The sequence below is a fragment of the Rutilus rutilus genome, assembly GCF_951802725.1.
Source record: "Rutilus rutilus genome assembly, chromosome: 6".
Classification (NCBI taxonomy): domain Eukaryota; kingdom Metazoa; phylum Chordata; class Actinopteri; order Cypriniformes; family Leuciscidae; genus Rutilus; species Rutilus rutilus.
In genome coordinates this window covers 39,717,862-39,732,523 of record NC_140214.1, presented here as the reverse complement: position 1 = coordinate 39,732,523, position 14,662 = coordinate 39,717,862, and the positions used below count along the sequence as shown (strand labels likewise).

Below are 14,662 nucleotides of genomic sequence, written 5' to 3'. Positions count from 1 at the left end.
CTAAAGGGTATTTTATGTATATAAAATCAACACATGACTAAACATGTAAGGCCTAGAAACCTGAGAATATGTGTATGTAACCCATACATAAACATTATAGTTACTGATTTTAAAATCAGCACTGCCATCACATTACATTAACATTAGTTTTTGTCTCTGAATTGTCAGGAAATAGAACAGTATTAACTGCGTTTGCACTGAAATGGCTGTTTGAAACATTTGGCAGGAGAAATACATTGATATTTATACACATGAACTCTAATAAACCAAAACACAAATTTAATACAAGTTAACTAATGAATGAACACTATACCTGGTAACTGGAGCCTGTATGAATCAAAATAAATGCATTACACGAGCACATGCTATCACAACATCCACAAAATGTCGGACGATCTACACACATTCACTATCTTCACCAACCAGAACATTTATGCATAAAATACAACAATGAAATGACAACATGAACATACACAAAGATCTCACATGACTCGTATGCATATTGTTTAGTTATTGTTAAAGGCATACCTGTGAAAACAGGAAAAAATGAAGAGACAGAAGCAAACGTGTATGCGTCGCACATTATCCCAGCAACTGTGAGGGCGCTGGCGCGATACAGCTCTTCCATCCCAGTCCTCAATTCACTTTTTAGAATAAAAGTCCCAGTCCTTGTTTAACTTTTTTTAAAATAAAAGTCCCGATCTCACAGACCCAAATAATGCTCTATTAAAATGAGCAAGTTTAAGAAAATAAATGATTTCACCCAGAACCAAAAAAAAATAACATATTTTAGTATGTCACATTAACAATGCACTTAAGATTGCTCCTCTGTGTTAAGTACCCTTTTCTTCTTTTTTTAGAACAATTCAGGAAAAAATGGGTCTATATATAAAGAAAAGTAATACACACATCTTTGCTGAAATGTATTGTCCTGTTGTTGTTAACAAGCCATGGTTCATTTGCTCTGCCTTTAGGATTGCAAGTGTCCTGGGACAGGAGAGGGTGTGAGTGGGAAACCCACTGCTGAAGCTTGGCCCTGGTTTGTCCTCATGGATGAGGTGTTGGGACAGATGCATTGCACCAACCCCCCTGTCCTCATCGCCTCAATCCCTGAGGACACACCAGGGCCGAGTTCAGTAGTGGGTGCCCACGGTGAGGAGGAGCCAGGGGCAGCAGCACCAGCACAAAGGCGGCGAGACAGGACGAGTTTTTGGACTTGATCAGAGAAGAAATGCAACTACAGAGGGAGGCAGAGGCGAGGAGTGCACAGGAAAGAAGGGAGAGGATGGACAGGCTGTTTTCTCTTCTTGAGAGAATGATTGAAAAATATATATATATTTTCTACATATTCTTGTTTAACTTTTTTCACTTTTATTTTTTAAAAGAAAAATGATGTACATTTATTTTTATGCAACTTTAATTGTGTAAATAAAAGAGAATGAATTGTTCTGGACATTGTTTTTTTTGTAATGACAGTAATACTTTCTGCATGAAACAAATTCTATACCTTTTTATTTTTTCAAATAAAATTGGTAAATGAAAATCATTTGTTCTATAGGCTACATTAAAGTACTTTTTCCAACTATTTACAAAATACGTTAAACATATCAAAATCAACATAAAATAAACATTTAATTTTACAATACATAAAATAAGAAAAAAAAATGATGTAGACTCTATTGAGCTGAGCAGGGAGACGCTGGAGCTGCTGGACCGGGATGGGCTGCCCCTGGTAATGCCTCCTGCTGGTGGGACATCATCTGGGATGGTCTCCAGAGTGTTAAAGTGCATATTTCCACTATCCACTAAATTGTCTACCAACAGGTTTGCAGGGCTGATTCAATCGACGGCTTTCTGAAAAAAGTACTTTTACTGCATTTATGTTAGGCTACTACTGCATTACTGCGTAGGCTATGTTGCATTTTACTTCTGTATATTTTCAATATACAGTAATATCTGGTTGTTACATTATATACTTTTGTGTAGTGTAATTTAATCACATTGTGATGTGAGGGAAAAAAGTACTTCAGGTTACTTCACATTTGTAAGTGAATACTTAACGAAATATGCAGTTCCGAAAATTAAAGTAACAAAATGTAGGCTTATTGTCACAATATTAACAAATTGTTGCTAACTACAGCAGCGTCCCATATCAAAGGGCGCATCTGACGCGCTCGGACCGGTCTAGCCTACGAAGGATTGTTCTTGTCGCCTGGCAACTGTGACAGCTGCAGATGACGAGCGCGAGAAATTCTGGACTTTTTATATTAAATTGGGTTTTGTATTCAAACAGGGCTAAACCGAAAATACATGATTCGGCAGCGCCGGGGCACACCATGACCTCCAGTAAAATATAAAACATAAAAATGACAATAGCCAATTCTGGCTCCATAGCTGTTTACTCAGTTATCAAAATGAATGATCAGGATAGCAGCTGTCCTCTCGCACCGTTGCTTGGCGCCAGGAGCGGTGATCGGGAACACCTGGTTGCACAATTAGGAAATCCTAGGAAGGCTACATGGTGCGTCCTTCAGAGGACGCATAGGCTGCATCCTTGAAGTCTGCGTCCTTCGAAGGATGCAGCCTTCAACATTGGGACACAGCTTATATACACCTGGCTTGACATATCCGCGCGTTCTCATCCTGGCTCAGCAAACGTGCAACGGATTAAGCCAGGATGCACTGATTAAACTAGGTCAAGCCGCGACTGTTCTGTTATCCTGGCTTTCTTAATTCTACTTTTGTGCAATACCCCTCAGGGGCCCGTTCTTCGTACGTCGCTAACTCAGTTAGCTGGATTTGATTGTTGACGATTTGGCATGATCTTGGATTGTTTGGTTCTTCGACGCTCATCCTGGACTTGCTGTCATAGCAACAGGTGCGCAATCTTAAACCTGCTCGGGAGCAGGCTTATTTCATGTAAACAGGATTAGACTGCGGCTCATAAACGGAGATGATACGGGAAGTCCAGCGCAGTGCGATAGTGCACTTTCTGATATATATTTTTTTTCCTCGTGACTCATGAGATTGTCGTTTACATTATTAATTTGTTGGAAACGCACATTTATTTTCGACTTGTCGGAGTCGGGCTTTAACTACAGCACAAACTGTACCCTAAGATTAATTGCGAGTGGCTCTTTCCTTTACACTATTGGAGATGCGGAGAACTTGATGGAAAGTGCTGTTTGTCGTGTCATTCGGAGTTTACCTGGCGCTTTTAGGTTTAAAAAACAGTTTTAGTTTTTTTTTTTTTTTTTTTTTTTTGTGGCATTTCCAAGCCACTGAAGACCCAATGTAAATCAGTTTTTTTAAGCAGCTTTTTTTTATTTTTTTTATTTATTAGACTATAGCCTACTATTTATTAGACTATTTAAATATTTTTTTATGAAGATCATGCGATCATGACCATGCTGATTACAGTATGTCACTCAGGCTTATAGGCTAGACTGCCATCAAGGCCTCAATGAAGGGGATTATGTGAACAGAAAGGGGGTTCACAATGTAAATGTGCAGCCCAGTTACTATTGTGATTCTTAATATTCCAGATTAATAATATTATATCAAATAAAAAAAAGGCAGTTGACAAATCTTCCATATCACAAATGTGAAAGCAAAATGGCCAGGATCTGTGTATGACTTAATTTTCAGAGATTCACATTTATGCACATTATTTGAAAGTGGTAAGGAAAGTTCCACAATTAAATATCAAGCTCACTGTATTACATACACTTATGCTGATCCTAACAGAACTGCATTTCTTCATAGGTGATTATGACATGTTCCTGCCTGCAGACAGGTGTTTTATGACCCCATTCCCTGACCCAAACCAGTTACAATGCAGCTCTAGCCAGGACAAGGGCACACAATGAAATTAACTTTGGCTAACTAAAGGGAAGATTTCAGTGTCTGAAAAGTCTGAGGGTTGCACACCTGACAGGGCCTGTGACATTGTTGCATTTGCATGTGCCATATTACACAACACTGCCAAAAAAAAAATAATACACTTTTCATTAAATGTTTAATAAAAGACAAATATGCTTAGTTCCTTGAGTTTTATTTCAGTTGTTCTTTGTAAAGAAAAGCCAGTGGTCAAGTGCCTGCAACAAGAGATATTAGACACATGCCTCATGCAACAAATAAAAGGAAAAGTTGGCTATCCACTGCCCACCTGTAGGCCTATGTCTCCTCTGTCTGTGCAGACTCTTCTGTAGGCCTTTCTGTAGATGTGGAATCCTTAAACTTATATTGCAGCCATAAAGCATACAAGTATAAATGAAGTAAAGTTCTTTATGCACTTGCAGGTAGGCTAGTTCCTCCATATGACAGTTCTCTGAGAGGGTTTATTCACTGTCCAGTGCAATGGAAACAAATGGACATTACAAAGTCTTATACTTTCTTTCCTTTGGAAAGTTAGAAAATGTCCACTTAAGTTAACAAGTGTTGGTGTATTATGTAAAAGTGCACAAAAGAGGAAAACACAATGTAATTACAATGAACTACACTTGGGAAAAATGTGATCAATAACTCTTTTTGAACTCTTCTTCAATACATATTTTTACATTAACATAAGTTTATCAGTTTTTACTTCCACAAGTCAAAGCAATTCATCATTACTCAAGATTTAACAGTTGAAATGACTATATGGCCTTAATTTAATGCAGCAAAAATACAGTGTAGGCTACTAAGATCTTTTTTTTTCTCAGCCTTTTTCTTGATTGTTTTATAAACAGACAACCATTTATTTAACAGTGCCTTTCATAAAAGAGACTATAATATAACTAAAAATTACCATTAGAATATTTACTTCACTTTTATTTGTTCCCATATTCTAGTGTGGTGACTGACATTACAATGAACAAAGTAATTATGCAATTATTAAAATACAAAAATATAGGCTAATAAGTGATAAAAACATTTAACATGGCCACTTCTAACGGATTTAAATTGTCTGCTACTTTTTGCCAGCCCTCTCTCCTGGCTTTTGCAGACTTTGAGGTGTTCCCTGGCGTTTTGATTAAAACATTAAAATTCCGAATAAACTTCGACTATTAGTTCTTGCTCTGCTGAGGAGAAAAAACAGAGATATAATATGAGAAAAACTGTGCGCGCTCTTTGGCCACGCTGAGCAGCCAATGGCAGCGTTGCTGATCAATGTTTCCACTATCGATACATATCCCCTTTTAAGCCAGCGCGTGAACGCGCAGTTATCTCAGATAACTCAATCCAGCGATACTAATCCTATCCGGCAAGTGTGTTCGAAGAACTCAATTAGCCGGATTATGATTAGCACGATGAAATCATCTTGGATGTGTCATTTGATCTCGGATGTAATAAGCAACGTACGAAGAACGAGCCCCAGGAAGAGATCATGAGAACGACGCGCGCGGACTGACAACAAGCGTTACTGAGTTTAAAATACTTATAAATTCTCTTCTTAGTGGACAAGACTGCAAGTAAGTTTAATACATTTTCCATTAAAGTCATTTGTAATTATTAGGAACTTTATTTTGTATATTAAGCGTGATTTAAATGTGAAGTTACAGAAGGCTGTTCTTCTGCTACTCCGAACAGACGAAGAATCTGCCAGAAATTACAATCTTTTGAAGTAAAAACACAAAAAGTGTTATTGATAAAGGGTTATTGAAACCAAATATGTTTTTGAAAAATTTTCTCCCATTTCCTCTTATGTTTTAGGCTGTTGTTTTTGTGATGTGAAATCGAAAGTATTTTTGAAGCAGACATTTAGAGTAGACAGAGATGAAGCCTAACGTCAATGAACAACAATCTGCTGTTATTAAACTGAATATTTCAGTTCATATAGCTTTATGATTAGTAGTTATACAGTATGTCTATTATAATTCTGGTTACTTTTACGTAATTAGTTATTTTGGGATCATTTGAAAGTAATGAAATCAACCACCATTGTGAACTTGAAGTAATGATTAAATGACAAACGATTCAACAGTTAATAAAGATTGGGTAAATATGATTGTAAAATTATATTATACTGTAATAGAGAATACAACAAATTGGGTTCAGTTTTCCCAGCACTGTACATTTCTGTTCCCCAATGAATTGGTCAGTTAAACTCAGTTAAACTCATTAAACAATCAGAAATGATTAAGACCATTCGGTTATTTTACATGGAAATATATTTGTTTGTAACTCACTTTATTTTATAGATTGTTTTTGCTGTTGCTGTTGTTGATGATAACTCAACATTCTTCATTATTGTCTTAAAGGTACAATATGCAATAATTTTGCATTAAAATATCCCATAATCTCAAGGCCAGTGTTATATATTTTGTTAAGTTGATTACTTACAATATCCCAAATGTTTCCAACTATTTTTAAGTCGTGAGAAAATTGCGATTTTAACCAAGGAAACGGGGCGTTAGAGCAGGGGGGAGCTGGGAGTCGCCAGTCAATGGCGTCATATCCGCGTTACCCTCGGTTTCCGCTCGTACTGCGTGGAGTCCTGGACAAATGCGGAAGTTGTAGTTGTAGCGTCTATCAAGCAACAAACGTTAGCTTGTTTCTTGCAGTCGTTATGGAACACAATTATTCTTTACTGATTGCAGCTGGTTCTGTCGACAAAGCATGCTTAATTTTATATTTTCCAAATGTAGCATTCGGTAATAGTTATGGTTATGTAAGGGAAGTATATATTGCTTTGAATTTGTGTTTAGTTTATTGACATTGTGTATCACGTCTGGTGTTTATGGCCATGTAAATAAATATTGCATGTGTTATACATAAAGATTCATCAGTATTTTGGCAAATGATGTGGGTATGTCCGAATGTACTTTTACAACAATTGTTTAGAACACGTAAAACTGCGCCGCGTTATCACAACAATGAATTCGACATACAGTAACATCTATGATAACCAATTTAGTAATAAACCTTACTTTTCTTGCGGTTAATTCATTTTAATGAAATAAAAGTGTGATGAGGTACAAGAGTCAGGAAGGAAGAAGACAGGGGTCGGCGTGACTGGGACTCGTACTTTATTAAAATAAAGCAAAACAAACAAAAGTCGTGCACAACGCGCATTCACCGTGGCAACCGCGACGGCACAAAACAGTTCAAAAATGAGAGCTCGGATCCACCAGTTTTCTTTCTCTGCGTCCAATTTTCTCTCCAGTCTCTCTCTCGTTCCAGCGTGCGGCTTATAAGCGGTCTCTCCACGCCGATCACTGCAATAAGACACAGGTGTTCGTCATTTGCACTTGACCTACTTGCGTCTCGCTCGTCTCGTTTCTCTCTCTCTCCCATTACAGACCGCGCTGAACCACGTCCCCCTCGCCACAAAAAGCATGTCATTATAAAAATAAAACTTAACCTCATCCATGAACATGATTTTTCGATTCCCGTCTGACTGATTTACATCCACGGTGGAGTTTAAAATGACAGTTCCCATCATTCCACGCTCCTTCACATCGTCATCAAGCTACGCCGTTGTTGTTGTTTGGAATGTAGCGCCCTCTAGAGGCCAAAAATTCTTGCATATTGTAGCTTTAAATAAGATGTTCTTCATCTGTGTAAAATGGTGTCATTTCCAGGTGATGAAGGATTGAGTGTTTTCAGAAAGCAGTGCTGATCAGTTTTCAGTGTCAGTTTAGCTGCAGTATGTCAGAGGAAAGAGGAAAGGACTCTCTCTCTCAGATGAGTCTATCAGAGAAACACAGGTAAGACTGCGTCTGTTTTCATCAGTTTAAACTCGACTGGACTTTGTGTTTTCCTGTCAATAACAAAACTTTAAGCATTGTTTTATATTTGCAAATGCTTTGCACAACTTTTGAACTTCTTAAATTAACACTGACATTAACTATAAAGCACTGTTTACTCTATAGAAAATATCACAGTTAATAATTTAATAACCTTCTAGAAGCTGAATTAATCCGAATAAATTACTTTAGTTTTTAGATCATAAAATTATTGATAGACATTAGAAAACAACTATACACTTAATTTAATTCAAGTATGCTAACAAAACTGTGTCATACAGACATTCTACTCTCTATTCTGTCAATAAACAAAAATTTGACATGTTCTCTTAAATTATAATCCTCAACATATTTAATCTCACTCATGTATATTAAAGTAATTGTTAAACTAATGTGAGCCAGTAAACAAAATGATGGTTAACTATAAAACTGTTGATTGTGTGAGTGTGTGTATTTCTGTGGAGGATTAGATAAAGACACAGATGTGTTTCACACACAGTTGATCCTCCTTTACTAAAGTGTTTTCTCTCTCTCTGTTCTTTGTGTCATCAGTGTAAGATCAGGCTCACATGTGTCCAGCTCTGTGTCTCTGAAGAGTGATCAGTCTAAAGGTCATCCACCAGACTTCAGTGAGAAAACGCCATCATCTAATAAAAGGTATTTTGTGTTACAAATTTTTTGTCACACGTTGACTGTGTTTAAAAGTTGTATCAGTGAATACCAATCATGAAACATATTTAGATCAAATATTTGTCAGTGTATTCACAACTAATGCTTATTTCTCTTTCTGTAAAATATCAGTTAGTATTTTATTTTACTAATTTGATTACAGGCTTCAATATGAGACATTAGACTCAGACGTTCAGACTCACAGGAACCACGAGAATTTCAAAGATGATCTTCTAGGGATCTTCCAGGTAGGAAAACACATTTTTATAAATGTTTAATATTTCTAACAAACAAATGTTATTGAAGAAAAAAATGTAATTAAATTTTTCTTGATCACTTATTTTTTCCTTTTAAACACATTTTAGCACAACTTGGTTAGCATGTTAGTCTTTTAACAGGATTTTTAATATACATGTATTATAATTATTGAATAAATAGTGTTGACCAAATGTAGATGTACAATTTGGCTTACATTGTTTTATTCTGTCTTTTCTCTTACTTTTGTGTGTAGGATCTTGAGATCAAAATAATCACATTTCTGAAGAATGAGCTGGAGAAGTTAAAGAAAATATTACAAAATGGGAACACACAACACTTAGTGAAGGACTTTATTGAGAACAGATCCAGTATCAAAGAATCAGCTCTTGATCTCACACTACATTACCTGAGAGAGATGAAGCAAGATGAAGCTGCTGATGCTCTAGAAGGTAAGAGACTCATGATCATCTGTCAGATCGTCTCTTATAAATGTAGGAGAGAAAATTAAGATTAAAACTATCTATTGTCTGTTCCTGTGTTTAGATGAGCTGTTCTTCATTCATCAGCTGAAATGTGGCCTAAAGAAGAAGTATCAATGTGTGTTTGAAGGAATTGCGAAGCAAGGTGACTCCACACTTCTGAATAACATCTACACAGATCTCTATATCACTCAGGGTGGCAGTGAACAGGTCAATACTGAACATGAGGTGAGACAGATTGAAGTTGCTTCCAGACGTCTTGAAGCACAAGAGATACAGGTTGATTGCACAAATTTGTTTGAAGCACCTGAACAAGACGAGGAGATCCGAACTGTACTGACAAAAGGAGTCGCTGGCATCGGGAAATCAGTCTCTGTGCAAAAGTTTGTTCTGGACTGGGCTGAAGGAAAAGAAAATCAAGATATCAGCTTCATATTTCCTCTTCCATTCAGAGAGATGAACTTAAAGGAGAAAGAAAAACTAAGTTTGATGGACCTTATAACTAAATTTTTCCCAGAGACAAAAGGACTGAACCTTACAAGAAGGAATCAGTTCAAAGTGCTGTTCATCCTTGATGGACTGGATGAATGTCGCCTTCCTCTGCAGTTTGATTGTAATGAGACGTGGCGTGATGTGTCGTCACCAGCCTCTCTGGATGTTCTCCTAACGAACCTCATGAAGGGAAATCTGCTTCCTTCTGCTCTCATCTGGATCACCACCAGACCAGCAGCTGCCAGTAAGATTCCTCCTGACTGCATCGACCGGCTGACAGAGATACGAGGATTCAGTGACGCACAAAAGCAAGAGTACTTCAAAAAAAGATTCACTGATCAGAATCAGGCCAACACAATCATAGATCACATTAAACAATCAGAGAGTCTCTTTATCATGTGCCACATCCCAGTCTTCTGCTGGATTTCAGCCACTGTTCTCCAGAACATTCTGGAGGAGGAAAGAAATAATGATGTGAAAAACACTCAAGCTGATGAGATCTCTACAACACTGCAGGAATCAAACACTGAAGACACTCCCAAGACTCTGACACAAATGTACACACACTTTCTCCGGTTTCAGATCCAGCAGAGCCGCCGAAAGTATGATGGAGAATACACACCAGATGTTTCCTGGGATAAAGACGCCATCCTTTCACTGGGGAAACTGGCATTTCATCAGCTGGAAAGAAACAACCTGATCTTCTATGACACAGACCTGGAAGCCTGTGGTATTGACGTCTATAAGGCATCAGTGTACTCAGGCATGTGTACCCAGATCTTTAAGGAGGAAACAGGGATCGTTCTTGGTACCATGTACTGCTTTGTTCACTTGAGCATTCAAGAGTTTATTGCAGCCCTTTATGCACATCTGTTTCTAGACATCAACAAGACAAGTGTGTTTGATCATGAGTCTACAGAACAGGAAAACAGAAATGAATCCATGATTGATTTTCTCAAGACTGCAGTGGACAAGGCGCTCGAGAGTGACAATGGACACCTGGACCTTTTCCTTCGCTTCCTCCTCGGTCTGTCACTCCAGTCCAATCGACGACTCTTACGAGGTCTGTTAACACAGCAAGACGGCAATGACCAGAGCAACCAGGTAATAGTTCAGTACATCAAGCAGAAATTAGAAGATAATCTTCCTGCAGAGAGATCCATCAATCTGTTCTACTGTCTGAATGAACTGAACGACCAAACTCTGGTGAAAGAGATTCAGACCCACCTTAGCAAAGGAAGTCTCTCATCTGGTGACCTTTCACCTGCCCAGTGGTCTGCTTTAGCCTTTGTGTTGTTGACATCAGAGGAAGAGCTGGAGGAGTTTGAGTTTCAGAAATTCAAGAAATCAGACGAGTGTCTCATTAGATTATCGGCAGTCATCAAAACCTCCAGAAGAGCCCTGTAAGTCTTTTAATATATTTTGTCATGTTTAGCTCTCATCTGAAAAATGCATTTATCTACATTACTCTATAGTGATTCCCCATCATAAACATGAACCTATACCTGTAAAGTGTGTGTGTGTGTGTACAGTTGATCAAACCTTAAGAAAAAATATAAAATACCATGGAAAAATGTTTGCATATTTGTTTTGTATCATATGATACACCAGACTCTTATGAATTGTATAGAATTCTGACATTTTATTCATATACCCAAACTGAGGGCAAAGAATTTAATTTGGTACAGATGTTATTTACATTGCCAAAAAGTAAGATGAAATTCTGAAAGGTTATAGCATAAAACATTGAGATTTTTATAATACATCTAACTTAAAGTACATATATATTACCACATCATATATTAGTTATCCCTCTGTTTCTTCCAGTAATTAGATATTTTAAATGCTTATTTCTATGAGTAATTCTTTAATGTATTAATAATGTAATGCAATATGTAGATCGAGAGATTTAGATAATGTTGTATCATATTTGATGTACACATTTTAAGATGGGTTTTCTACAAAAAGTTTTTTTACTTTTTTTTTTTTTTTTTTTTATCGTTCAAAATCTCTTTTTTTCATATAATTTTTTTAAATATATATTTTTTAATTTAGTAATTAAGTAAAATAACTATAAATTTCACTTCAGCAATTGTTTTGGATGCTTTTTTACTATCTTTAAATTAATGATATATCACCCATTGGCCACCCTGCTCTCTAAGATATCGGCATCAGACATCGGTTGACCTTAATCTTGAAATATTAAAAACAAATAAAATTTCTTAGGTTCTTAGTTTTAAGTAATCTTAGCTTTACTTAAATCATTAAAGATTTTATGTCAAAAAGACATGTACATGTGAATGGAGGCATTTTTAGAATTATAGTGTAAGGCCTTTAACTTGCCATAAAAGTGTGAACTGTCTCATATAATGGTGTCGGTGCAGTCAAGTCAATAATATTGTTGAATATTAAGTGTCCCCAACTAAGCAAGACAGAGGCAACAGTGGCAAAAACCTAAACTCCATCAGGTGACATAAATAGAGAAAAAATCCTATAGCTATAAAAGCTTTACACAAACATTTTTTCAAACACATTTCGTTTTATCTACATTTTGATGTTATTTGTCACTGAATAAAAAACACTAATGTACTGGAAATAGTAGTTTCTGAAGATGAATGTTAGTTTAACTCAGCCTCTTTGCTGTATGTGCTGTTTATGTAAAAAATAAATGAAAAATGTGTTTAATATTTGTATATAGAAAATGTATTGTATGTGTTCCATCTAATTCTGTGTTGTGACTTATTGTAGGTTAAATGATTGTAACTTAACAGACAAAAGCTGTTCAGCTCTGGCTGCAGTTCTTGGATCAGATACCAATCTGAAAGAGCTGAACATGAACAATAATAATCTGCAGGATTCAGGAGTGAAGCTGCTCTGCACTGGACTGAAGAATATAATGTGTAAATTGGAGATACTGAGGTAAGTTGAGCCACAGGAATCACATGACTAGAGTGAGGTGCGATGATTGACAGGACGATGCGAGAGAACTTTTGTGAAAAATTCAAAGATCTTTTATTTATTTGTTACAATGTGGGTATACCATATCAATCCTGTCATTGTGCTATTTTATTGTTGTTGTGTTTTTTCATCGAGTTTTTCATACTTTGATGGACTTGAAAAATATACAGCCATTCACTGCTATTATAAAGCATGGAAGAGCCAGTGCCCGGTTGCATAAAGCACCTTAAGTGTAATTTTCCCTTTAGTTCTCCCTTATGTTTCCCTTAAACCTAAGGGTGTTGCAGAAAAAAAAGGGTACTTAAGGTTTCTTTAAGTGAAACGTCATAAACACTTAGAATTTCCCTTAAACGCTGTTTTCTCACTTAAGTAATCCCTTAAAAAGCATTAAGTGTTGCATAAAACCCCTTAACAGTCATTTCCCTAAGTATAGCTTAAGGTTTGGAAATCGTAACCTTAACCCCCTGAGGTCGGCGGTATCGCCGGCGATACCAGCTCGCTTTTTTTTTATCAGTGTAAAAGAAACTCAGAAATACTCTGTTGACTTTGATTTTCCATAGGAGTTTCATACATCAATCGATTCTGTTAAATGTGTATTTTTTTTGTGTATACTCACAATAAAAACAAAGTGTGGTGCTTTTTGCCAAATAAAGAAAAATAAACACGAAGCTAGGTTCTGCCTTCTCTCTGTCCGTGTAGTCCATTCTGAAACGCGTCCGAAAATGAATCATAACTCAGCGAATACTTCTCACACAGGCATGTGAGTTATGTGTTTATGAAGCTTGAACTCTCTTCTTTTAAATGAAGTAATTTATATAAAAAACAAATGTTTTCAACTCATGTAATCCGCTTGAAAGCAAGGAGAGGTACCGTTTTTCCTTCTCCCTTCATTATCTCTAAATGAGCTGCGGCCGCCCCGCCCCCGGCGCGATTCACATGTAAATAGTTTAGGTGATCTAGTATGCATCGCATACGCCCCCCGATCAATGCCATAAAAACACCGTTTCTTCATCAGACTCACTGATAGTTCATCGCGTTTTGAGTATGGCACGCTTCTCCGGTAATAAAGACGCCCTTCAGATGATTCTGGACAGCGCCGGGTTGTTTCCTCAGAGGAAGATTGTAACAGACGACGAACGGCAGCATATTGAAGAGCGAATTCCGCCGAGGACACAATTTCGGAGTAAGTTTTACTTTAAAGTCTTTTGTCTTTTATTTTTCGTGTTCGCATTTATGAGGAAAAAAACAATATTACGTGACAGTTCTCCATTATGGACGCGAGCGCTCTAAGCACTAAAAGACTTTCAAACATTCACAGAGACCTCAAAACAGAAAGTACAAATCCTTTCTTTAAAACGAATTTCGTTTTGTATCAATTGTATCTTAATTTTAATAATTTTTTCATTAACAAATTTACTGGATTTAAAGTAAATATAGGCTAGCAATCACAACATAAGGTCTGAACTGGAGATCATCATGAACCCGTAGCCTACTCGCCTCACATGTCTAAATTTTTTTAAATATATTTACAGAAAGCTGGTTCTAAACAAAACCATCCAAAAAAAAAAAAAAACTATGAAGCCTAATAAATATGCATTTCTCCGGTGCGTTCACTAGCCTACTGCGAAGATCGCGAGTCAATCATCAACTTCATCTTTGCCAGAAGTTAAATTTAAATCGCGTGTGTGAATGAATTATGTTGTTTTAGCAAACTGTATTGCTATACTGAGATGAGTAAAAATCAACTGAAATATGTTTAAATAAAATGTAGGCTATTTGTATAAGCAACATATTAAACGGCAAATTAACAGTATGCACTAATATTTCATGAAAACAACGTTACAGTCAGGCGAAATATGAAAGACAACATTTTGTTTAGATTTGGGTACAGTTTTTACTGTAGAATATACTGCCACATCAAATAAGCTTTTGTTTAGCAATTTCTATATATAAAATAGCCTACTATTTTTGTCAAAAATAAAGTCATCAACTAAGATGTTAGCTGTTCCAATGTTGGCTATATTCAAAGTAATGAATACATAGATAAAATGTAGGCCTATAATCTTTTTTTTTTAC

The 14,662-nt window shown here is 36.5% G+C and overlaps 1 protein-coding gene and 1 long non-coding RNA gene across 3 annotated transcripts in view; one reads left to right on the top strand and one right to left on the bottom strand.

Moving 5' to 3' along the window:
- LOC311291369 overlaps positions 1-14,662 on the bottom strand; it is a 205,932-nt gene that overhangs the window by 76,879 nt on the left and 114,391 nt on the right. The gene's annotated exons all lie outside the window — the stretch shown is intronic.
- The window catches only part of LOC311291336 (NACHT, LRR and PYD domains-containing protein 3-like), a 32,204-nt gene continuing 22,479 nt past the window's right edge, over positions 4,938-14,662 (top strand). For both annotated transcript variants that reach the window (XM_084410306.1, XM_084410307.1), the window contains exons 1-7: positions 4,938-5,453; positions 7,566-7,691; positions 8,283-8,387; positions 8,563-8,647; positions 8,911-9,106; positions 9,201-11,031; positions 12,377-12,547. In XM_084410306.1, coding sequence (XP_084266432.1) covers positions 7,633-7,691; positions 8,283-8,387; positions 8,563-8,647; positions 8,911-9,106; positions 9,201-11,031; positions 12,377-12,547 — 2,447 coding nt within the window. In that variant the 5' untranslated portion in view covers positions 4,938-5,453; positions 7,566-7,632. The remainder of the gene's footprint in view (positions 5,454-7,565; positions 7,692-8,282; positions 8,388-8,562; positions 8,648-8,910; positions 9,107-9,200; positions 11,032-12,376; positions 12,548-14,662) is intronic.